This window comes from Sceloporus undulatus, chromosome 5, assembly GCF_019175285.1.
Source record: "Sceloporus undulatus isolate JIND9_A2432 ecotype Alabama chromosome 5, SceUnd_v1.1, whole genome shotgun sequence".
In the NCBI taxonomy this organism is placed as follows: Eukaryota; Metazoa; Chordata; class Lepidosauria; order Squamata; family Phrynosomatidae; genus Sceloporus; species Sceloporus undulatus.
Window position 1 is genome coordinate 142,345,201 of NC_056526.1, and position 26,859 is coordinate 142,372,059.

The 26,859-nt window shown below is 38.4% G+C and overlaps 1 protein-coding gene across 1 annotated transcript in view; it reads right to left on the bottom strand.

The window, feature by feature from the left end:
* Nucleotides 1–1,033: 1,033 nt before the first annotated feature.
* GLRB (glycine receptor beta) overlaps nucleotides 1,034–26,859 on the bottom strand; it is a 49,342-nt gene continuing 23,516 nt past the window's right edge. Inside the window, 7 exon segments of the mRNA XM_042470292.1 lie at nucleotides 1,034–2,831; nucleotides 2,833–2,850; nucleotides 10,171–10,463; nucleotides 13,390–13,542; nucleotides 18,465–18,605; nucleotides 19,256–19,338; nucleotides 22,785–23,014. Coding sequence (XP_042326226.1) covers nucleotides 2,553–2,831; nucleotides 2,833–2,850; nucleotides 10,171–10,463; nucleotides 13,390–13,542; nucleotides 18,465–18,605; nucleotides 19,256–19,338; nucleotides 22,785–23,014 — 1,197 coding nt within the window. The 3' untranslated portion in view covers nucleotides 1,034–2,552.

Genomic DNA, 26,859 nt, shown 5'->3' on the forward strand with positions numbered 1-26,859 from the left:
GGCTTGTGGTTGCCACACCGCTGATCTGGTTAGGGGCAGTCTGTTGAGCTCCAGCATCTCTTGATTTGTTTCTTTATTGCCAGGAATGGCATGAATAGACTCCCTTTCCCTCCATTCTGTATGATCTGGCTTCAGTTAGCTTCAGAATGAGACTACAGTTGTAGGCTAAGAGAATACCTATGGATGGAAAAGGTCCACTGTATTCTTTGATGATCTCCCATCCAAGTACTGACTAAAACTGACTCTGCCTAGCTTCCAAGAGCAAACAGGATCTGGTGTCTTTAGGTTATTTAGGTTGGATCCGCAGGTAAAACAGAATTGCTCCACTGGAACAAGACTCTGCTCTCCAGCTCTGGACTCTTGCCCCATATCATAAGTATTCCATGATGTATTTGATGCTTATCTTCTGCTGTTCTATGGATGTGTGTGTGTGTATGCCTTTAAGTTGGCTGTCAACTTATGGTGACCCCATTCATTTCTCATAGAGTTTTCTTAGGCAAGGAACTCAGAAGTATTTTGACAGTTCCTTCCTCTGAAATATAGCCTACAGCACCTGGTATTCGTTGGTGGTCTCACATACAAGTAGTAACTGGGGCTGACCATGCTTAGCTTCAAAGATCTGACAGAATCTGATGCCTTTAGGGTGTTTAGTTAGGAGGGTTCTATTTGATACTACTGTATTATGAGTTTATGTCCACAGAGCTCTGTTCCACTCCTTTTGCCACTGGGATAACATTTTTTGATGACAAAACGTTAGGGAGATATTTCCTCTTTCCACTGGTAGACTGGACTTGCAATCTTTGGCTCCCAGATTCTGCCCTATACAGCTGAACCACTGTTTCTGGTTTTCATTGTTGTGTACTCTGGTCCCTTAACCAGAATCTTGACAAAATAGTCTTTTTCTTTATTAGCACATCTGGAACAGTCAGTGTTGATGTTAATGTGTTAGCATTGAATTATTAAAGAAAATAAATCAGTGAACATTAAAAACATTAGAATAAATTCTACAGTTAGGTTTTACATTAATTATTATTGCTGCATTATTAACATGGTTTAAATTATTTTTAGAAAAGAATGAAAAATACTCCAAATGATTAGACTCCAGAATTATTGGCCCCAAAAGTAACAGAGAAATGAACACCGAATGTTAACCATTGTTCAGAAATGTTGTGTTGATGGGATTTATTAATTAAAATAATGATTTTAAAAAATCATTGATAGTTTTAATTAATTAGGCATAACAAATAACATTTTATCAAATTATTTCCAACCTCCAGTCCTAAACCCACATTTGAGCAAATTTTACATGCTCTCTGAAAGCATCCTGCCCAGAGAACACTGCATCAACCTTACTGTGCCTTTTGTACTTCCCCCCTTTGTTTTTGCATTGTTTGCAAAACAGTAGTTGTTAAGGACCATAAAGTGAGTTTATTCCAGCTGGGAGGGGTATCTGGCAACTGGATGGAGTGGGTTTACTGTGGGCTGTGCCTTTATACTAATTGTATGGGGGTTACCCATATTGTATATCTGGTGATGCAGGCAGTGTGCTGAAGGATATCCGCACTATTCAGAATGCATTAGTTGTCTCAAGGTATGGGTGTCTTCACTGGTTTCATCCATGATTGCTTGTCTGGCTATGGCAGTTTTTCCTGAGATACCATGTGTCTGTCTTTTTAAAACCCTCTTTTGTATTTTCTGATTGCATGTTTTTCTCATCTGCTTTCAAACTGTGCACAAATAAGGATATAGAGGCCTTTCTGTCAGGAGTTTATCTCCAGCCCTGTCCTAAGGTGATTGCTCTGTAAATGACCTTGTAGATAGCCTAGAAATCTTCAGTCTCTGACTTTTTCAGATCTTGTAAAGTTGAGCCGGTCTCAGTCCAATGTGTGTGATAAACACATTTGTTCTCTTTTTTGCCGCAACAATTCAGGTTTTAATAAATGGTCTGGTTTTGCAAAACTACTAATTCTCTGATCTTTATTTTTTACATAAACAAGATCAGCTTAATATATACTTTGCCCACTTACAAACTCTACATAATTTGAATTACAACATCAGCTTGTTCTTCCACAGTGCCATTTAACTTTATACAAGAACAAGATGGGTTTTGGCTTTGAAAGTTATAAGGAGAACTTTTAAATACTACATACACTAGAATATTGATCTTACTGATACTCGGCGTGCACATCAGTTTCGTTATCAGAAACACTTTGACTCTTGGTTATGTTCATAGGGAATGTTGTCCAGCTTCAGTAATGTAGTATGCGTTATCCTTCGTATATTCCTAAAGCAAGATGTATGCTGTACACTTATATACAACAGTTGGTTCAAGCACAGACATTGCAGTGTCATGCTTTCATTCAAAATCATGATGCCATTCCCCACCCCCGCCCCCAATTACAATCCCATATGGCATCTAATATGCAATATATTGCTTTGCAAATGCAAATAATTGTTGCAGACTGGCCTTCATGATGGAATGATATGGCATATTGCACACACTTTTTCTTTCTCTCTCTCTCTCTTTCTTTCTTTTTTTAAAAAAAGATTTATCATAAATATACAGACCAGTATATGACATTGAAGAACAGGAAGCAAAATGGAAACAGTGCCCTGGCATAAAGATCGATCCGTTTTGCTGCTGATGGGATGACAGGCTTTGGTGGAGGAGGCTTCTTATTGTTCTTTGCCTGAGATTTCCCAAGCCCATTGTTGACTTCAATGGGCTTTCCGTAACAGTCATAGTTTGACAGTTCAAAATCTCTTGGCAGACTTCCGACAATGCTGAAATCATTGGATCTCAAATCAGATTTTGACGTACAAACTTTTTTTGCAACGTGTCTCTCCAACCTATTTTTTAAAAAAGAAAAAGAAAAAAAAGAAGTATTTTAGAATTCAAGAGTTACTGAAATGTTTCAGTAAAACACACTCATTATTTTTAGGTAACAAGAAAACCTAACAGATGGTTTGGTGTGTAGGGCTGCACTCACAGTCTCATGGCTGACCTTAGTTGGATCAAAGTAAGCAGAATTCCATAATTACTCCAGCTTTTGTTTTGCACTGTTATTTAAGTACAAAGCAAATTATGCCAATCTGTCACATGTTCAGTCAACATTTTAATCAAGATCAATATAATGGGTTTGAATGTTTTATTTTATATCTTATTTTATTCCAAATTTATGTTGTAAACCATCATAGGATAAACATGGTGAAAGGCAGCATATAAACGCTTTAAATAAATAAATAAATAAATAAATCCATCTGGCCTGACAGAGATGTCATTCATCATGGTCTTCGTGCTGAATACAGCAAGCTCGTTTGTCCTAACACACCATTATTAAACAGCCAGAGTTCTGAAAGTGTAAAGGTAATTAAAAAGATATGCTAATAAAGACCCAAGCACTCTGCTCAACTGCCAATTATGGCTAACAATGTGAACGGTTGTAGGGCAGAAGTCAAAGATGTGCATTGCAGGCATCTGCAGCAAAAACCTATGAAGATAGGCTACACCAAAGTGGTAAAGAAACAATGGACAACAATGACCAGAAAGGTAAATAAATCCTTTCTGATGTATACTGGAAGCCAGAGCCTTTTCTCAGAAGAGGACTGAAAAGATGCATATTTCTCTTTTAAGACTGGATGTATACAGAGGAGTGATCGTCTTCAGACAGCAGTTCATCATCTGCCAAAGTCATTATTATTCCAGCAAATACGCAGTCCAGTCATCACATGGGGTGGATGGGACAGTGAATACAACTGGTCTTGACAAAAATGTGACATTTCAAATCCTGTTTTGTGAAAGGTAATCTGTCCATAATAATCTAGTGGTTAGCAGCATTTTTTCTCCTTTTAATTTATTGTCCAACACTACTCTTGGCTTTTTTAACAGAAAAAAAATAATACTAAAACATTTTAATGTGCCACAATTGCCATTTAGACATTATAATAGGCACCTGATGACCACAAAAATTCCAGGCGAGAATATTGTACCTTGTTTCACATGGACTGAAGAGACAGCTGTGAGGATTTTATTCCTCCTTTTATAGCCTAATTTCTTCTAAAGCATCCAAACCATCATACATCATCCTTTTATTAAAACAAACAAACAAAAAACCCTTAGAACTACAGTGAGCCCTTGGTATTTACTGGAGTTTGGTTCTAAAATTCATGGATGCTCAAGTTCCACTAAATGCAATGGGACAGTAAAATGGTGTCCCTTATATACAGTGGTGAAAATCTAGGTTTGCTCTTTGGAATTTATGTATTTTCTGTTTAATACTTTCAAGACAAGGATGCTTAAATCCATGGATAAAGAATCTGTGGATACAGAGGGTCAACTGTATCAACTGTGTTACTAGTCCCAACTTCTGCCAGTCTAGCAGTTTGAAAGCATGCAAGTACAAGTAGATAAATAGGTACCACTTTGGTGGGAAGGTAACAGTGTTCGGTGCAATCATGCTGGCCACATGACCACCAGAAAAGTCCTTGGACAATACTGGCTCTTTGACTTAGTAACAGAGATGAGCACTGCCCCCCACAGTTGGTTACGACTAGACATTCATGTCAAGGGACTACCTTTACCTTTAGTTCATGAAACTGCTATTCTTTATTTAAGGTGTGTGTTTAAACTCTAGGTTTTGACATTGCCTTCCATCTGTTTGTGTGTTTTGGGTGTCCAGAGCCTTCAAGAGACAATTTTGTTGTTTTTTAAAAATACAGTATATACTTTTATGCCCCCAAATGCCCGCAACACCCTCAAGTGTAGGTGGGCAAAATGCAGCACATGTACCATTTTTGCAGTCCCTAGACCATAAAAAGCCTGCTCAGATCTTTCAGATTCAGGGCTGTGGCTTCCTTGATTGAGCCTAGCCATCTATAATGGGGCCTTTCCCCTTCTACTACTTTCTACCTTACCAGTGTTATTGTCTTTTTTGTGAGTCATGTCTTCTCCTGATATGTCCTCAGTATGACAGTTTAGACATCTTGGTTTCCAGGGAGAGTTCAGCCTTGATTTGCTCCATTTATTTCTTTGGTTTTTTTAAAGCAGTACACAATATCCACAGAACTCTTCTCCAGCTCCACATTTCAGACAAGTTGGTTTTCTTTCTATCAGCTTTCTTCACTGTCCAGCTTTCACAACCATACACAGAAATTGGAAATACAATGACATGGACAACCCTAACTTTAGTATTCATTGATATATGTTGACACTTCAGGATCTTGTCTAGTTCCTTCGTAGCTGCCTTTCCATTTCCTAGTCTTCTTCTGATTTCTTGACTGTAGTCCATATTCTGATTAATGACTGGGCCAAGGTATGGAAAATCTTGAACTATTTATTTGTCATTATGCACCATATGTTCTCATAACATTTAAAGTTATGTAAATAATCTGTGATCATTTTCCCCTTAATATTCAACTGTAAACCTGCCCTTGTACTTTCTTCATTGACGTTTTCAGTAATTCATGCAAGTTTTTGCTATTTTCTGCTAGTAGTATAATGCCATCTACATATCTTAAATCCTGTTGCTGTTCCTTCTTCCACTTTTCAAGTGTCCTTGCTCTGAGTCTAATACTGCTTTCAGTATAAAATACAGCCTTGCCTGAACCCCTCACCAATTGAAACCATTCTATTTCTAGTAAGTTAGAAGTCATATGTATTTACTTTCAACTTTGTTATATTGTTATTTTGTGCAGTTTATTAGTTTGTGTAATCAGTTGCATAGTTTGTAAGTGTACTTTTCCCATATATGTTCTTTTATAATATTAAACATATACTAATAATATAATTTTATAATAATATAAAAACAAAAAAACATTTTTAAAAGAAAGAAAACAATTCTTTCTCCATATTCTGTCCTGAGTACAGCCTCCTGTCCTGAGTACAAGTTATGCATCAAGACAATCAAAGGTTGTGATACACCCATTCTTTTAAGAATGATCCAAAGTTTTCATGATCTACATAATCAAAGGCTTTGCTGTCATCCATACAGATGGATTTTCTTCTGAAATTCTTTGGTTCACTTCATTATCTAATGTATGTTTGCAATATGGTCCCTAATGCTTTCTTCTTTCTAGCTGGCATTTTGACAGCAGCATTTCTCACTTCATAGATGGCAAAAATCTGTTGCAGAATTTTGATCATCACTTTGCTTGGATGAGAAATTAATGTCAGGATCCAGTAGTTACTGTTATTCTAAGCTTCCACTTTCTAAAACTGTAGATTCATCTTCAAATGGTTCTCCCTTGAAAGAAGCTTCTTTCATCTATTTTATATAGTTCTTCAGTGTATTGTTTCCATTATCTTTTTATTTATACTTGGTAAGTAATGTGTTCTCTATTCTAGATTTAAATTTCCCTTTGATTTTTCAGATCTTGTGGAAGAGGTCTCCGCTTCTTCTTTTTTTTTTTTTTATCCTCTTCAATCTCCCTGCACTGCTTATTATACTAGTTCTCTGTCCCTGTGCACAGGTCATTGAACAGTTGCATTCAGGGTTCTTAGTCTATTTCTGTCATCTTTTACTTTTGCTTCTTATCTGTTCTTAACTGCTAGAAGAGTTGAATCTGTCATCCGCAGAGGCTTCTCTTTCTTTTTGGCTGCAGATAATCTCTTTTGGCATTCTTCTCTGGCAATGTCCCTGGCTTCAGTCCAGAATTCTTTTGGCTCCCAGTCCATTAGACTGAATAGTGCAAATCTATTTTTATATTATTTTTAAATTCTGGGTTAACAAGAAATATCTTTTTTAAAAAAGAAGAGGAAATGAACTAGGAGTTACTTCTGTCTTACTTCCTGATATAAATAATGTATTTGCTGGGGATAAAATGGCCCAAGGAGAGCCAAAAATGTGGTGAAGATCCCATGCTTCAAGAAGGCATGGGGTGTTCTTTTTTTCAGGGAGTTTGTGGCAAGGCAGTGCAGGGCTTCAAGATCTCCTGAAGGACCAATATAACCCCCTGACCCCAATCACTGATGAGACTTGTGGAGAAAGAATGGTCTTTCATCATAACCAGAATAAAGTGCATCTCAAAAAGCTTCTTCAAATAAACTGAGGAGACTTACTGCTTTATGACTGACCAACTTTACTTTATTGGGTAGCTGACTATGAAAAGTGAATCTAAGTTTGGTATTGATAACAGGGCTGCAGTATAACTGTACAGTTAGGCTTTGGCAGAGAAATATAGTTTTCAGTCCATTCAGGCATTATGTTATTAGTTTGACAAAATGATTGCCCATCTCTTGAGAACAAGCAAATATTTTGGACAAATAATGTGGGTGTATGTGCAGCAGGTGGATTTAATTGTCCACAAAGAATAAAAATACTATCATTTTTTGTAAAAGATATGCTTTTAAAGTAGAGGGAACAGATTACAAAAACAGTTCCTACATTTATACAATAATATGTGCAGAATCTTCATATCACATGGCATATCACACAGAGGGACATACCTGCCTGATCCTTGATAATCCAATATGGGTATAATATTTAGCATACTATTCCGTCCTTGGGGTTGTTTGATTTCTATGAATAATCCAAATCCAAATGCCTTGTATTTAGGTGCTCAAAAATATTCTTAACACACATGTGGAATTATGCTGTGTAATACCATCCCTAACAATGGAGACATTCAAATATATAGCTGTGTTAGACTGTGGAATTAGTATATAGAGAGATCTTGTAGCACCTTTGAGATTAACTGAAAGAAAGAAGTTGGCAACATGGAGGCATTATGTAACTCCCCTCAGGAGGTGTGCACATTGACTGCAAACCTTTTTATAAAAGGAAGCCTTCAGAGAAAGGACAGTGGTGTATGCGTGTGTTCTTGCTAGCCTAGGTGATGTGCTTGAACAGGATTTTTATATTAACAGGATCAGGGCACTTGAGAACTGCACCGCAAATAGATTTGTCTTGATAGCAAGAAAGGTCAATGGGCCATTACAACAAGACATTTGGGGCTAATCATATTTAAAAGTAGATAAGAATGTTTGTTTCATTATTTTACATATCCACAGCTAGAATCCTCTGTTTTTGTGGTCTCAGCTGGTATGGAAACCATCACATCCATATTTGAAAAGGCTTCTTCTTTACACAGGCGAACACTGAACAAGGAAGCATATAAGTAGGCCATGCATAATATGTGCAAAACTGGAACAGGGTGGGTTGAGGGGCAAAGAGAGCTATTCTTTGGATTCATTCCTCACTTTCATGTTAAGATAAGAATTATTTTTCAAAAACTCAAATATCTTGCAGTAAATATGTTTAACATATTTTCATGTTGCAATTCTGAATACCCATATGTATTTAAAAGAAATATAAAAAGCTTCATTCACTCAAACAGCATAGTGTCATGATTGTTTTAACCTGTGGTAGACATACAAATTAGAAAAATTACACCAGTAGGGGTAAAATAGTGAACTGGGTTGAGAGGTTGGGGGGATGAACCAGAGGAGAAAGCAAAAGTTGCCTATGCTTGTAACAATAAAGTTGTTTTCAGTGTTTGTCACAGTAATGAGGTATATTCAGCTCACAATCAAAGCTGAATGATTAAACCTATAGTGCTCTGTTCCATTTAGAAGCACAATTTGTGTCCATGCTCTTTAGAATCACAAATACTGTACTTATGGCAGATACTGATAATGCCACTAAGAGTCACTAGAGGGTGCAAGACAGTAATTTGTTTCTTGGTAGGACTGAGAAAACAGAAGGCCAAAGCACCATCAGGAAGTCTAGCATGAAAGCTCAGAAGTGTAGATACTTGGAGATGTCTAAGAAGCTGCACAGATAATATCAGAATCTGGCTGCTGACTTAGAAGTATTGGCTTAGAAGTATTTACAGCCAGGCCAAACCAACCAAATAGGGCAATTGACTTGGGTGGGCTCAGTTCAAACCTTGATGTGTGTGTGTGTGTGTTTGTGTATATATATATATGAGAGAAACCAGAACATGGAATAGTTATATTCCAAGCTTCCATAAGGCCCTCATCCAGCCCCTGTAGCTACAGCTGGAGTCTGCAGCATGCCACTAAACTGTAGGTAAATGAAAATTTAAAAACAATAACAGGTTTTTGCATGGAAAGCAATTCAGAAGCAGGCACCTTGTTGGAGGGCATTGCACATCTGGATTCTAAGCGTGCCATTCTTGTCTAAAATGGCATATGCTGAGTATCTTGTTTTAGCATGAAAACCACTTTAAGGAATCTGGAAGTAAAATTGCCAGTATGTCACAGAATGTTAGAGTATGTGTGGGAGAAGCAGCAGGGTATATGGTCTGTGACAGAATCCATAGGCACAAAATTGCCCTAGGCACCCACCTAGATTGCCCATCTTTGCCTTAATTCTACATAATATTGTTGGTGCATAGTTGTGTCAACATTGGAAGAACAGGGTATTTCTAAACAGTAGCTCTTATGAACTGTTGCAAAGCCTATGGCAGTACATCTTCACTTTGGCATTTGCACCTGTTTTGGAGGGGCTTTCAGCAAACAGTCTTAACATGCAGCTGCTTGTTTAGAAAAGCTTCACTGCAGCATAACAATAAAACAGAAATTTATTGTGTACCATCTATATCCAAGTACTATGCCCATGTACACTCTGTCTACTTTCCCCAATCTCCAAATATTTTAAACTTCAATTTCCATCAACTCCAGACAGCATGGCCAATGGCAACTAAATGGCACATCTGGAGGTTTTGGATAAGGATGGTCATTCTAAAACTATCAGTCTAGAATCTTCCTAGTACTGTTATACTCAACATCATACATGTTGAATCCTCCTTATCTGAAATGTTTGGGAGGAAAGGTATTTTGGATTTTGAATTTTTATTTAATTTTGGAGTACCTGTATTTGCATGTATGTACATAATGAGGAATCTTAGAGATTGGACTTAAGTTTAAACAAAAATTTATTTATGTTTTATATAAACCTTATACACAGAGCCTGAAGGTAATTTTAGGCAACATTATTAGACTAATTTTGTGTATGAGACAAAGTTTGTGTACACTGAACCATCAGAAAGCAAAGGTATCACTACCTCAACCACCGAAGAAAAAAAAGTTTGGTTTTTGGAATATTTCAGATTTTGGAATTCTGGAAAAGAGAGATTCAACCTGTACATGAAATGACTGAAAACAGAGTGGCTCTGCATTACAACAACAGCAACAAGAAAGGTGCATACCTGTAAAGTACTGATGTGGACTGGGGTGCCTGTGCCATTAACTGTATTCTTTTTAGCTGCAGTTCCACCTTTCCCTTCTGCTTGTTCTGCCTTAGCAATCTTTGCCTTTTCAGCTTCAATTCTCTTTGGATTGTTCAGCATGACTTGAACCACGGCATACTCAACCAGCGAAGCAAAACCAAAGAGAAGGCACGCAATCAGCCATACATCTAAGGCCTTCACATAAGACACTTTGGGGAGTTCAGCAGCAAGGGTAGTACATTCCGATGCCAAGCTGAGCACAGAAAAGATACCTGAGAGAAAAGAAAGGAGGAGAAATCAAGCAATGGGGACCTTCCTGCCTTGCTAAGCTTTTTGTGATTTGCTTTCCCTAAAGTCAAAATCTAAACAACATTATTCTCTCACAGGGAATGGGATGTGATGGTGTACCATACATATTTTACAGGAGATGAATATGGATGTACAGGGTGAAATATGAAACCGGTTACATAATAATTTTGAGCATGCACACAGCAATTATAGCTACAAATGGTTGTACTGTATTGTTGCTGATAATTGTTCTCTGTTATTATCCTTTTGCTGATTACTGTCAGTTTTTACTATGATTTTTAAATCCTCAGTCAAAAGGCGTTTTACAGGAGTTTCACAGAAGCAGCTTGATGCAATGGAGTGTGATAGGTATCTCTCTCTACTTCTGATTCTGTGATAGTGAGCACAGGAATCAAATCAGTGTCTATAAGTGTAAACTAGACTATGATTCTGTTATTTTCTAAAAAGAAGTTTTATTTTAAAATAAGAATATTAACCATTGCAATATTTAACTTTTGTCTACATTTCACTACCATTGCCTTTATATACATTGAACTTTGTAGCTATTCAGGCTTGAAAGCTAACTTTGGCCTGTTACAGACAGGCCAAAATAAAGCTGCTTCGAGTCACAGTGGAGGTATAGTGTTTCAATGATGCATGCGTCCTAAGAGTCCAGAAGTCGCACCAAAGCCACGCTCCAGTCCTTAGGGCTGGAGTGTGGCTTTGGTGTGACTTCTGGACTCTTAGGATGCATGCATCATTGAAACACCATACCTCCACTGTGACTCGAAGCAGCTTTATTTTGGCTGTCTGTAACAGGCCTTTGAAAATCTAAAATCTTCTGGCTGAAAAGAGTGCTACTTGGCTTTCAGTGCTTCATTCAATAAGGCAGTGAAGGTCACTTAACCTATTTCTGGCTTCTATTTGTCTTGAATGCAGGGCAAAAAGTGCAGTCTCAAAGTGATAGAAAATAACCAGCTCTTACAATATTTCAAAGGAAATGCATAATCAGACTGAAAGGAATGGAAAACAGGTTTCATCAAGAAGCTGTTTAGCTTAGGAACTACCAGCACAATGACACAGAAAAAAAGCCTATATGCTGCTGACCATGTTAGAATTTGGGACAATGTGGACCAGGGAAATACAGCTCTCTTGGATGAGCCATGTAAAATATCAGTGCCTGTCCTAGTGCTCATTTGGAGATAGGCAGCAGATCATGGAAAGCAGCAGCAACATGATAGAAGAGATAACTGTATGTTTCTTAATCTAACCTTTAGGAATCGTTCCTCCTAAATTTACTTTCTGCTTTCAGGTGTGGCAGATGATGTCCTTCCAAAGCCAGTGTGGAGTAGAGACACAGCTGCCAGTCTAGCTTGCTAATGTACATGGAAGGGAAGGAGACATCAATCTTTTATTTACTTCAGAAAACTAAGTGTCTTGAAACGTCAGGAAGGAAATTTTTTAGAACATGGCCACATAGCCTGAAAAACCCACAAAAAACCATAAGTGTCTTGAATCTGGTCTGTTCTAAGAACTACTAAATGCAGTGTTGCCCTATGCTTCATCTTGACTGGTGGCTTGGATCCTAGGACTGAGATATATCAACATTAAAAAAAAAAAAGCAGTCAGAGAGTTCACCTCTTTCCCCTGGATGTCTCCTGCATTTCTTGGCCATAGTGCCCCATCTATAGAATGCCCCTTGAGGTCCAACTAGTGATAATATGTCCTAGTTTAATTGCTCTCCTAAGCCTAGTAATGTCTAGTGTGAGCATGGATTGGTTTCTGATCTTTCACACTACAGCTTTTCATTTTGTTTGAGTTATGTTTGAGTCAAGAACAGTTTTAGATATTTGCATTAAAAAAATAAATAAACTGGCTGCACTGATCCCCCCCCTCCCCAAAAGCAGGACAGAAATATAAATATGCAGGTGGATGGTTAGATAGATAGATGATTGTGTATATATAGAGATAAATTTTTGGAGGCTTCATGTATAAGTATAGTAATGTCCAGATTCCATTATCAAGCCTGGTACTACTCCATGACATTTTTGAACAGCTGTCAGACTTGGATCTTGCAAGGTCCACAGCAAGTGCCCTTTTTTAAAGTTATGGGCTTTTTGAATGACTATAATTTTCACTTGTTCCAGATTATAGATCCTGGAGGTCCAGTACCTGTGCTGTTCCCCTGCATATAACTGAGTTTATAGAAGCTCAACATTGCCATTTAAGCTACTACTATCAGGTAAGCCTTTTGGAAGGGGAAGAACTGAGAGTGCCTAGTAGGGTCTGCTGAGAGGGGACAAAAGATAAATTGGGAGCCAGGTTGGTGCTTGGTGGGGCTGCCATTTCAGTTTACCAGGCTCCCTCAGAGTTGATCCTGGACATCTCCTGAACACAATCACTTACAACATGAGAGAAAATGAAAATCGGAAGGATGTCTTCTAGGCTATTGCTGAAATTCTCTGCTTGAGCCCCATGTGGTGGCCCAAACATAGAAATTGAATTGCATATCACAGTATTTCATTGCTTTACCACTCCACAGCACCCAATGTGGGAAACTTCACACACCCCTTCTGTGGCTAATGCTTTAAGTATCAAGGCTCTGTTATTCTACCCACCACCCAAGAAGTGATATCCCTTCCAAATTTCTACTCACAGTTGATCTCACACAGGTCAGTGATGATTTAGTAAGCAGATACAGGAACAACCTGCTTATAGGCTACAGATCTTGTCTTTTAAAAAGTGGAGACATGAATGGGACTGAAAAAGAGAAGATTGGGGTGAGAGTGATGAGCATGCCATGAAAGTGTAGTTGCCTTCAGTACCCAATGAAAGCTCTTGCTACTGAAGCAACTCCAAAAGGACAAGTGGCATTCAATGGTTCTGACAGCATGTGAAAATATAAGTTACCCAGTGGTACTCTTGCAGCACTTGCATCAGGATTGATCCAAAATGACAGCCATGAAAGCACGACAATTAGCAATGTGGGAGCATAGACTCCCATCATGTAAAAGCCAACTTGTCTTCTTAAAGTGAAGATCACTTCTACACACGTGTAATAACCTTTGGAGAAACAAACATAGTTTAAGTTCTCAAGCTTCGACAAGTTCCTCCTATCTCAAATAGAAAAGCTTTAGCCCCAATCTTATACAAACTTTTACAGAAGTAAGTCGGATTGAAGAGAGTGGGTTTGTTTCTGAACACATTTCATTATCTTGGGCTGGTAAGAAATCTGGCCTGCTTCAAACAGGACTAAGATGGACTTGGAGCCTGCTCTAACTGAAGTTCAATTTTGTAAAAAGAACAAATAGGGAGACAGAAGTTCACAGTCACATATGGATATCTCTCATAAAATCTTGGACAGTGTGCATATAAAAACAAATGATGGTACTTGCATCTTGAAAAAGTAATTCCAGCATAGGCTCAGGGACGTAGCCAGGATTTTAGGAAGGGGGGGGTCCAGACTAAGTGCCACCATTATAATGGGGCTTGGGTGTGGCGGCGCAGCAGCACACACCATTCATTTTTCTAATGGAAGGGGGGGGTCCGGACCCCAAGAACCCCCCCCCTTGGCTACGTCCCTGATAGGCTGGGGATTCTGAGAGTTATAGTCCAAAAATTAACTTTTCTCAGTTCTGATTTACAGACTGAGTCACACTTATCCGGAATTCTGAAATCCAAAATTCTCCAAAAAAACCAAAACTTTCTTCATGGGTGGCTGGGATAGTAACACCTTTGCTTTCAGTGTACACAAACTTTGTCTCATGCACAAAATTATGAATAAATATTGTGTGTAAAGTAAGGTGTATAAGGCTATGTGTTTTGTTTAGCCATCTCCAAAATAAATATCTCATTATGGATGTTGTTTGCTTTCAAGCCATTTCTGACTTATGGCAACCCTAAGGTGAACCTATCATAGGGTTTTCTTGGCGATTTTCTTCAGAGGAAGTTTGTTATTGCCTTCCCCTGAGGCTGAAAGTATGTGACTTGCACAAGATCAAACATTGGGTTTTTGTGGCACAGAGAGAATTTGAACACTGGTTTCCAGAGTCTTAGCCCAATGTTCAAACCACTACATTACACTGGCTCTCATCTCATTATGTATATATATGCAAATACAGTGCACCCATGTTTTACGCAGGTGCAGCATACATGGCTTTCAGCATACGGAGAAAGCCACACTGGAAAATCCCCTTGCATGCCCTGGAAGAAGTAATGGGGCATGTGCCCATGGTGCGCATGCACTGCTGCACCATCGAGCGCCATAGGCACGAGCCCCATTGCTTCTAATGCGGCTCCGGCACACACGAATTTCCCCTTATGTGGAGGGATCCAGAATGGATGCTTGTGTAAGGGAACGGCCCACTGTACAGGTATTCCAAAATCCAAATATATTAAAGAAATCCAAAACACCTCTGGACCCAAATATTTTGGATAAGAGAGATTCAATCTGTACTATAGCCAACATAACAAATTGGGTCTTTTGTAACTTTTGTGTAAGTGAAATCTATTAAATGATCTCTAAGAGCCTGAACAGACAGGCCAAAATAAAACTTCTACACACATGTAATAAATTATTTTGACCTGTCTGTTTGGGCCCTATATTGTATGTTTGGGAGGAAGTGTGAGAATGGATAAATTTCAATTTTTAAAATAGAAAAAAAAAGCTGATCATATGAAATTACAACTTCGGTGTTTTCCACAATGCATCTGCAAGATTTTGGCTCACATAAAAGTGCAGTTGCTTAAGATATAAGATTTATTATGTCACTACACACAGTGAGCACATGATTTCTTCCTAAGCAACCTCCTTGTGCAATACAGTGTGTAATTCATAAAAGTTTGGAATAAAAGATAAATAAAGATTGTAACTAATGATTTTAAAAGAAAGAATTACTACAAAGGCCTGATGTAAAATGCAATCTAATAAAAAGTAGGGAATTGTATAATTGTACAATTAAATACTAAAGGCAATCACATTCTGGTTATTTGATCCTCCTCTTTTATGATCTTGAGCCAGTGGAATACTTTCTATGCCATTTATAAACGGATTCCACAGATTGTCAAATTCTTATTTCATTTTTCCATACTATATATGACTTTTATGTGTTCAGCTGTTTGTGTTAGGTCAGAAATTCACTTCTGCTCTGATTAAAGGCCTTAGATTATCTTCCAAATAGAAAGCATAGCATTCCTAGTCACCAACATGAAGAATGTAAATTTTACATTAAGGGAGGCCAGTTGGCTGTTTCATTATAACAACATCTCTTTCCCTCTCCCTCCCTCCCCCTCTCTATCAAATACAAAAAACAGTAAAAAGGGAACAAAAATGTCACCTTCAGACTCTCTGCTATTTGTGCAGTCTTTGTCCATGCTTTCTCTCATACATAAACACATTATCAGTGGAGGTAAGTGCTATCTGGGTATTAATTCTGTAAAATTTAAGATCAGGAATAGAGAACACCTATATTTACAGCTGCCAATGTATGCACTGCATTCCTGTTTTTTTTAAATCAGATTTCCCACCTGATTCATACTCCAACCAAGATGGAAAATGTCCGTGTCAAAAGCATTGTCCGACAGAGACAACACTGGTTCAGTAAATTACCAGAGCAATTGGAACAATCAAATGAATTAAATCATACATTTGATCCTTAAGTGCACAGTAAAGAAACTGAGGCAGCTAAGTAAAATAATTTTGTGCCATTTATCATTTTAAGCAATTACTATACATTTATATTCAAATAAATAAATAAATAATCATATTATTTACTTGTATGATATTCATGATATGGGAATTCCCCATTAATAATAATGTATTGTTAATTTCTTCATTTTTCTGCAAGTCACTTGTGCAGAAACCATTACCTGATTATGAATCTTTGCAATTAACTAATGAGTAGACTGAGGACAAGTTCCATGAGTCATCAACTATATCTTCCAGACTGCCATGACAAGAGTCTTATTACTTCACCCTCTCTCACATATCTTGTCATAATCCCTCTATGCTGACTGTGATGTCAGCTTCTATGGCTCATTAGGCTAAAGTTGCAATAATGGTGTAAACCAGAGGTATCTAAAGCTGTCAAGCAACAGTCTGGATATAAACATGCATCACAAGTCAGGTTTCAGGAAGAAAGCATTATTGCAAGAACTTTAGTGGAGAAAACAAATCTGTTTCTCTAATAAACTCTGCCTGTTACCTTTTAATAAGCCCAATATATACTGAAACTTCAAAAGATCTAAATCATTAGTTTGTAGTCCTGCTCAGGCTTATCATCCAGACAAAACTCTCAGCTGATATAGATCACAGGAACAAGTCTGTGACAAATCCATCACTGTGAAACAAACAGTGTGATCAGCTGTACCATGTTTGTTTGAATATGGTATTTTCCTAGCTTGTAATTTTAATCCACTGTACTATCAGGCACAGAATGGATGGTGAAAGAAATTTGTGCTCAGATATATGTAGTGCAACCCACATTTATCTGCAACTTCCCCTCTGTGTAGAGCACACAATGTCAGCCCATATATCATGTTCCATCTATCTATCTATCTATCTATCTATCTATCTATCTACACACACACACACAAGCTTCATTTATATACCGCTTCATACTGCCTAAGCAGTGTCTAAGCGGTTTACAACTGTAAGCTAATTTGCCCCCAACAATCTGGGTACTCATTTTAGCGACCTCGGAAGGATGCAAGCCTGAGTCAAGCTTTAGCCCTTTTGCTGGTCTTGAACTCGCAACCTTGTGGTTTTGAGTGAGTGGCTGCAGTACAAGCATTTAACCACTGCACCACCAGGGCTCATATATATATCATATATATTGTATCATATCATATTTTTGTCCATGACAAGCACAATTCCTCTCATTTAAAAAAAAAATAACAAAACATGATGGGTTAAATTCAATAGTCCAACGTTGGAATAAATAGAATTTACACAAGTGTTGACTTAAAATGTCCTATTCATTCAGGGAGTATATTCTAGTTGGGTCTAATAGTGGATTTAGAGACCAATTAGAACTACACAAAATGCATAATTAAAAAAATACATTACCAGTAGCAATAAAATGTCCAGTCAATTAAAATAAAGGATACCATTACAACCATATTAACATTAGCCTACAGTATCCTTATTAGCACAATCCCAGAGACAAACTAACAGAATACCTTCTGAACTTTAACTAGAGTCTAGCCTAGAATTCTGGCAGAGTTCTAGGGAGGATACACTACACAGCTGGGCTCATTACCCAGAAACACCCTGTATCTTGTAGATATTTGCTTGGTTTTACTTGGCATTTGCTGGTTTTTCATTGCTCTTTATTTTGGCAGACAACAATATTCTGCTACAATTGCATGTCAATATTCTGTTGCAATTAAGTTGTTGCAATATTTTATGAAACTGCATGCCTTTTAAAAATTATCTGCATGTTTAATTTTCAATAACTGTCATCAATTTTTCTTAAAAAGAAAGCTACTTTGTGAGCTGGCTTAAGTCTTCCTTTATAAGAAAGTAGGACAAATTATCAAAATCAAACAGTCAATGTTATACACAATAGCAAAGATGAGCCCAGTTCCAGTGAACATATAGAACATCCTAGCAATACAACAATCTGAAACAAATTAGCATTTTGGGGATTGCCTGCTAGAAATACCATGATCTAAATCCATTGTTAGTCCTAACTAGAGTAAGCCTGTTGAATTAATAGGATTTATTAATTCAACGTTTATATGTCTCATTGTTTCAGTGGTTCTGCTACACTTGAGACTAATAACTTAGCCCTAAGAATTTTCCAGCCATGCTATACATATAAGACATGGCTTCAAAGACATAGAAGCCAAGCTTTTTTCTCCAGAGTGATATCTCATTTAAGTATGTTCATTTTTTCCACCACTCTGTCAATACCCTACAAATGATGATTTAACAATCAGTCTAAGCCAATTTGGGGGGGGGGGGGATAAATGAAACTACATACCAGTCCCTTGGTAGTATTTGGTACAGTTGCCATATTCAATATCTTCTTTCCTGATGTCAAACTGTGGCAAAGCAATTTTCTCTAGCTGAACAGGATCACCAGATTGCCAGATAAATCGTAAATCATCAGTAGTGTAACCAACTATTGGGGGGGGGGGAGAAAGAGAGAAAGAAGAGACAAAGATAACAAATACAGTAACTAAATATAGAGATTTTGCTTATACTATTTATCTGCGATCATAATGGCTCACTTCTTGGGTATTTAATGTCGCTATCATATCTAACTGGTGTTGAAATGTCTCTATTGTTTGTTACAAGGCACAATTCAAAGTTGTGGTGTTTTTTTTTTTTTAACCTAAATGGCCATTGGAAAGATGGCCTCTTGTACAAACTTTTTCAATATAAATCTCCCCATCTCTTAAATGATCTCTCTGTAGTGTTGCTCCAGAGGTTGTTAATTCCCCACATTCTCCATCCCCCAAAAAACTTCATCTACTCTCCCGATGGGCATTAAAAGAGGAAGGGGAAGCTTCTATTGTCTTGTTTTTTTTTTTAAACTTCCACTTGGATTCTGGTGACAAATTTTGGAAGTAGAGTAGCTGTGGAAGGAGGGGAAGTATGAACCTCTTCTTGTTAAGTGTAATGGTCTCATTCTTGACTGGGAACCTGCATGCTTACATGTGAGTTAATAAAAAGAAAGGAGGTTCGCATGCTATAGTACAGTGTATTACATTTTCTCGATCTATTTCTAGATAGTAGTAAATATTTTTATGCACATTCTGATTTACATACAGCTCTCCAACTGCATCTTGCAACGCTGGGTATCCATAGGAAACAAGGTCAAGTCCAGTGGGCATGACAGAGTAATGGATAATCTGGAAATATAAACCAAAAGCATGTAAAACAATTAATATAGTATAAACCATACACATATAAAGCTCTGATTAATAATAGGTGTTCAGTATAGATTGATCTCAACATCATAAGACATAGAAATCTATATCTCATTAAAACATTCTACCGGAATTCCGGGCATTTGTTTTTCATAATGCACATTGAGAATTTGTTTGATGATGATGATGATGATGATGATGATGATGATGATGATGCCTTACCTGCTTCTCCCTATGGATCACAGCAGTGAACAACAACAGATTTAAAGTACCACAAGAGATCTGACACATAACACCAGTTAAAAATAAATAACATCAGATGCAGGTATAGGTGACTGTTTTCATTTACATTTTACTCCATACTGAAAGCTGTAAAATATTTTATGTTGATTTGGGAATTTTATTGTTAAAAGTCAGTGTAAAAATACACGCACTTTTCTTTTTTCTTTTTAGTATTATTGATATTGATCTAAACGTAGTCAAAATGACAGCATACTTTAACCAATATTTCCAACAGCTTATACTATATTCAAAATCATATATGGGTTGATTTTATCATACTCTTAATGCTCCAATTGTGTATAAATAAGGAGCAGTTTTAAATTATGAGTTTGTTTACCTTCTTGGGGTTTAATTTGTACATGGAGAGTAATATTTTAGTCCAGTTATTTGAAATGCACACTTATGGAGCTGTTATTAAATTTACAACTAATTCTGCATTTTCTGATTCCACTTTCCCTTTTCCATAGCAAAATACTATTATTAGGAAACCAATAGCAAACATGTAATCAATTTCTTCCCAAATAGAAAGTCCAAATATTCTTGCTAATAAGAAGCATGACCAAAATATGTGATAAATATCTGTATCTGTTGCCACATTTTTCCAGCAACTCTTACGAATATTTTATTTAATTTTGGTGAAAACAGATATCATCTACATTGTTATTTATAAGACGATTCTTTTAAATTCTGGCACAATGTAACAAAGGTACAGTATATGTTTCCAAATCCATTTAAATGTATCTATCTAAAAACAATATCCTTTATCTCATAATTCTTGAAAAGTAGTTCCAATTACCTAATAATATGTGCAAGTTATTCAGTACTCCTATTTGATCCTATCAGTACAAACACTCAAAGAACCATATTTTCTGAACAAATGTATAAGCATGAGTAACCAAATAATGAAAAAGAAACATTTACCTATCATAAATCTGATGTCAGTTCTGATAATATGTTTTCAACCATCTATTTTTCTATTGCCTTGTTTTTCCCTCCAGAGCATAATACAGTATTACCTAATTGTTCCTGGTGTATAGAATCATAGAAATGTAGAATTGGAAGAGACTGCAAGGGCCATCCAGTCCAACCCCCTTCCTTGCAGGAACTCTCAATCAAAGCACCCCCGACAGATGGCCATTCAGCCTCTGCTTAAAGACCTCCAAGGAAGGAGACTCCACTACACTCCAAGGGAGTTTGTTCCACTGTCAAACAGCCCTTACTGTCAGGAAGTTCCTCCTAATGTTCAGGTGGAATCTCTTTTCCTGCAACTTGCATCCATTGCTCCGGGTCCTGTTCTCTGGAGCAGCAGAAAACAAGCTTGCTCCCTCCCTAACTGTCATCGTTCGGCCTCTGAGGGAGAGAGAAGGCTGGCCCAGTACCATCAGGGGCTGGCCTGAAGAAAGAGGCTCCTCCCTCCCTAACTGTCATCGTTCGGCCTCTGAGGGAGAGAGAAGGCTGGCCCAGTACCATCAGGGGCTAGCCTGAAGAAGGAGGCTCCTCCCTCCCTAACTGTCATCTTTCGGCCTCTGAGGGAGAGAGTAGGCTGGCCCAGTTCCATCAGGGGCTAGCCTGAAGAAGAAGAGCCCTCCCTCCGGTCCATCTGCCTTGGTCCAGGCCTCAGAGGGAGAGAAGAATGCTGGACCTGATTCCCTCCCCCCCTCACCATTCCCTTCTCCTTTTGTGTCGTGTCTTTTAGATTGTAAGCCTGTGGGCAGGGAACTGTCTGTTATCCCCTCTATTGTAAACCGCTCGGATTCCCAGTGATTGGGCGGTATATAAATAAAACCTATTATTATTATTATTATTATCCCTTTAAATATTGTTCTGGCAGTTTCTGCCTATGGCAGCCTCAGAGCACCTTCTGGCCACTTTGGGTGCATGCGTCATCTGAATACCATGCCCCTGATGCAGCCAGAAGCTGCTTCTTTTGGCCTATCTATTTCAGGCCTGCATTTCAACAACCTCTGGAGGGCCATATGAATCTTGCCCTAGCTTTAGCTGACGCAACATGATCACTTGATAATATCTTTGTATATAGTGTATGGACTTGGAAAGACAAAGACTGCATCTGCACTAAAAATATTATGCAGTTTGACATCACTTTAACTGTCATGGCTGAATGCTATGGAATTCTGGAATTTGTAGTTTTGTGAGAGGTTTAGCCTTCTCTGACAGACAGCTTTGGTGCCACAACAAACTATAGATCTCAGGACTCCATAGCACTGAGCCAAATGATCAAACTGTACTTGGGTGTCAAACTGCATAATTTCTGCAGTGCAGATGCAGCCTAGGACATGGAAAGCTATGAAGGAACTAGACAAGATTGTGAAGTACAAAAGTATATCACTGAATAATAAAGTTAGGATGGTCCATGCAATCATATCCATGCAATCATATTTCCCATGACTATGTATGGGTGTGAAAGGAAATCCCCTAGGTGACCTTGGGCAAGTCACTCTCTCTCAGCCTCAGAGGAAGGTAAAGACAAACACACTCTGAAAAAATATTGCAAAAAATACAAAACCCATTATAGGTTATCCTTAGGATCAGCATAAGTCAGAAATTACATGAAGGCACTCAGCAACAATTGAAGCATATAGAAGAGTGCAAGTACTGGTGTATAAATGTTTCAGTGCATATACTGAGTTAGCATAGTTATATACTGGATATGGGCCACAGAATGCAACTAAAGTACCCTCGAAAAAAACTAAAAAAATATACCAGCCAAACCCTGACTGAGATCAATGTATACAGGGAAAATTTAAAGCTTCTTGTCCATCTCTTCTTAATAATTGGGATGGCAAAACAAGAAATAAGAATAAACAGAAAGCCAAACAAAATTCTCTGCCATGAACTGATTTTTTTTAATCTCCAAGGCATGGGGTTTATTTATTTATTTAGAGAGAGAGAGAGAGAGAAGTCTGGATTGATGTTTCTTCTGCTTATTTTGGTGTAAAAAAGAAATTTTTTGCTTTGTGTTATGTGCTGAACGTAAGATGTAGTTTCACTATTATTTTGCTTTGCTCTTGGTTTTTATTTTTGAGGTGGGGGGACTCCTATGCAAACACTGATTTAGCTAATCAAGCATTTACTTTTATCCATTCTAAATTGGTGATTAATAGTTTACAGATTTAAGTAAGAAGTACCGCATGCTGACAAGAACGTCTCCATCACGGAATATAAATAAAAGAATATTTTCTTGAGTCACATCATGGAAGTTGGCATTCTTTTCATTTGCGAAGAATAGATCAGGCTTCCACAGACATTTAAACATGGTGGGATCCACTGTTAATGATTCAGATCCTTTCCAGTCAGTGGGAAGTTTAAGTCGAGGATCATTCCATTTTTGTCTTAGGAAGATGTTTACTCGATAATCCTGTTTGAAATATATTATTAATGCACATTAGACTAACATAAAAGAAATAACATGCAAAGCCTAAGTCTAGAAGCATGTTTAGGTCATTCCTATCTGACTTAACATTCACGAAATGATTTTGACATACAAACATTACTGAATGTGAAAGAACCTCTAAAGTACAATAAAACACAAATTGCAAAGGCTTTGTAAAATATATAAAACCATGTAAATGAATTATTACTACTCATATTAACAGGTACCTCCCTGTATAAAACATAATTTGTTTAAATTATTCATGAATCTTAAGAGGCCAGAAACCGCGCCAAAACCACGCTCCAGTCCTAAGGCATGGATAACAGCTTTGGTGCAGCTTCTGGCCTCTTAAGATGTGTGTCATTTAAACAGCATACCTCCAAAATGAAGCAGCTTTATTTTGACCTAGCTGTATGGGCCCTATGTCTCTATGCAGAGAGGGGGGGGGGGAGGGGGAGAGAGAGAGAGAGGGAGAGAGAGAGAGAGAGAGTAAAATACAGCTTTGAAGGTGGGGTGTTAGATGACACATGTCTCCCAAATGAGCAGAAACCAGATCAAAGGTATGCCCCAGGGCTAAAAACTGGAATAAACAGCACCTGGGATAGTTTGGTTTAGCACAGAAAGTGCATATCTTCATGCCTGCATATAAACATCCCAATACAAGTGTGGGGCTGTGGGAAGGCAGAGAAATTAAAGTGGGACAACTCCAATGGATGTAATTACGTTATACACAAACCATACAGTCCAATGAGAGGGCATGGGATGAAGAGGGCATGTAGAAGGACCTCCATGATTGTGCTTTGCCAATGTATCACTCAGTGCACTGATGGTCTGATGCCCTGAACAGATGGAGCATCACACATGTGTGGCCAAAAAGGTGGCCATGCAATGGGATGTCATCTGGGTGGATGTGGGAAGTACTTGGGGGTTGCCAGTGGTGTGTTTGTGTGATGGTGTGCATATATGATGGGGAGGTAACAAAAAAAATTACCCAGCGGCCTGGCTTGACACCAGGTTGTGTGGTTAGACCTTGCACATTTGGCCTGCCTTGGGAGTGGGCAATGTGGGCAGCAGGAGTTTGATACACTTTGGGAAAAAGCAGGAGTGAGCTGCTTTTTCCTTCCCATCTGTTCCATCCTTCTGTGTGACTCATAGGCACGTTACAGACGCGCCGAAGGGGCATACTAGGGTTAGAAAGGGGCGTGTTAGGGTTGAGAAGGGGTGTCCCTTCTTGACGCCCCTCAACCCTAATACAGACCAAGTCCATACAAAATGGCGGCACCCGTCCACACGGGGGGCGCCATTTTGATGTCGCGGACGCATAGCATCCGGATGTCGTACGGCGGAAGTGACGCCGTGAGTGCATGACTAGTACCTCACGGTGCCAATTCCGGGGCCCAGAAAGAAGCGCCATTTCGGCACTTCTTTCTTGCTGTGCCCAGGAGCCGCGCGATTTGGCCGCTGCGGTTCCCAGTAGCAACCGGCGGCAGCGGCAGAGCGCCCTTCTTGGGCACTCTGTAATGCGCCATGGTTTCTCTACTCCAAAAGAATGCTCCTAAGACCTGGTGGAGGTGGTATCTCAGTCTTCAGATTGTAAAATAGTGTTAAATTACTGGAAGTATGGATTTGGATAAAAATGTAAATAATTACATTAAAAATAATTAAGACCAGGATAGCTGGCATATACAGTGGAATGTAATGGACAGCACTAGAGAGATTTAAGTTCCAGTTGTATTTAAACCTTCTATGATTGTATGATAATGGGGAGGTAGCCATGGGAGAGGCATTCCTTTTACTCATTCATTTAATATATTGAGGGAGTGCTTGACCAGCGTTATAGTTGGCTATGTTGAGAAATCATTTAATGTCTCAATGAGTCAAATTTACTGGCATGTTAGCAGGTTCATACTTAAAACATTCCCTGGACTCATGCCCCTGGAAAAACATATGATATAAGCAGTGAGAATGTATCCTTAAAAATGATCAAGTGTCATTATGACAGCAGATATATTCCATTTTATAGATGTAAAAAGGTTGAACAACCCCCTGTACACACACACACACACACACACACACACACACACACACACACACTGAAGACTGCTGGGAAAAATTAGGGCTGGGGGTGAGGCAGCTGGAGAATTAAAAGGAAAAAATGTATTCCACATCATGACTTGGCTAGGGCTAAATGATAGAGCTTTGGAAAAAGATAAACCAGACTTCCACCATGCCAGAATTTCACTTTTAATCTTTTAAAATTATATACAGTTGCCCCTCCATTTTCGGAGGGATCCGTTCGGCCCCCTCTGTGAAAATGGAAATGCATGTATATTCAAGCCCCATTGGCTTGAATGGGGGTGCACTCCTGTGGGCGGCTGTGGGTGCGTGCCCATGGGTGCACACCCCATTGGTTCCACCTCCGTTTCCCACTCATGTATATGTGAGGGATGCGGATCTCAAGTCCGCAAAAATGGAGGGGTGATTGTAATTTTATTTTAATTTATCAAAAATCTTTCCTTCCTAAAATTTGGTTTCAGTTTTTAACTTCTTCCGTCTAGTTATTACAGTTCTCTTATGTAGAGAGAATTCTCTTATGTAGTAAATTAGCCTTGGTATTTTAAATGGAACCTGATGTAAATATTTGTCATGCTGTTACATTTTAAAAGCTTTAATTGCTTCTAATTGTCTTAATTTATCCCAAAAGATGTCTTATAAATAATTTAGCCAGTAAGTCAATACTCTCTAAATGTGGTTAGTCACGCTGAGCACTCTATTGTTTGGTGGGAAAGCAGGACATGGGGGCAAGATATAGTTTGAGATCTAGTAGAGTATAAATCAAGACAAGTGTGTTTCTGCACTGAACCTCTGACTTTCCAGTTGTGCAACTGCAGCTTGATAGCACTAGAAAGCATCCCAATGGCCAGGGGTTCCAATACACCATCCAGCTATGCTTGAAAAGAACAGCTATCATGCTCCTGGATCTCCACCAATCTGGAGGTCTGGGAAGTTGATAGCTTGTTCATTTTCTCCAGTTCTGCAACTGTAACCGGATGGTGCCTGGAAGCTCCTACTCCATCCTCAGCCACTAAATAGCCATGGTGATGCACATCAGCAGTAAAACTCTGGCTGCACTGAGCAAGGAGGTATTGGATGACTCTTACTGCAATGAGTGGAAAAGTACATATTCTGGTGTAACAGGAGGTTACACCAGCATATCTCACAATCAGGATTCTGGCTAGATTGTTCTGATCTATAATAATAGATATTGCCTTCTCTTTGAGAACAGGAACCTAGATATCTGAAACTAGGCATGCATACTGAAGAGACTGTCAGGGCTTGTATTTTTAGGTTGTTATATTAAAACACCTTATTTCAGTGCTCATGGTTTGAAACTTGCAATACCATCTTCAGTTACTAGGGACTAAATCCAATTATTAGTACCAACCAGAGTTGGTTGGCATTGAATCAACAGAACTTACCACAAGTTGGGATGTGCCTTGGTTCTGTTGATTCAATGGATCTGTTCTAGTTGGAGTTAACAACTTCATTTAAGACTAAGAGAAACACTCCCTTTATCACCTTGTAATTTTTTTTATGTAATATAGTTTCAAAGCAGGAGAAGTAGGCCAAGAGACAGAGTCATGGGGCTGGTACTCTTCCCTATTGTGAGACAAATACTTCTTTAATTGACAGACCTTCCCAAGAGGAGACTGTTTGTATATTCTACAACAATAGGCTTGCCTAAGAGTCTCAGTGATTGTGGCTTCATTACAATATGTCCATTTATAATGGCGGTGTAACTTTGGATTACAAGAAAAGTTGGGAATACC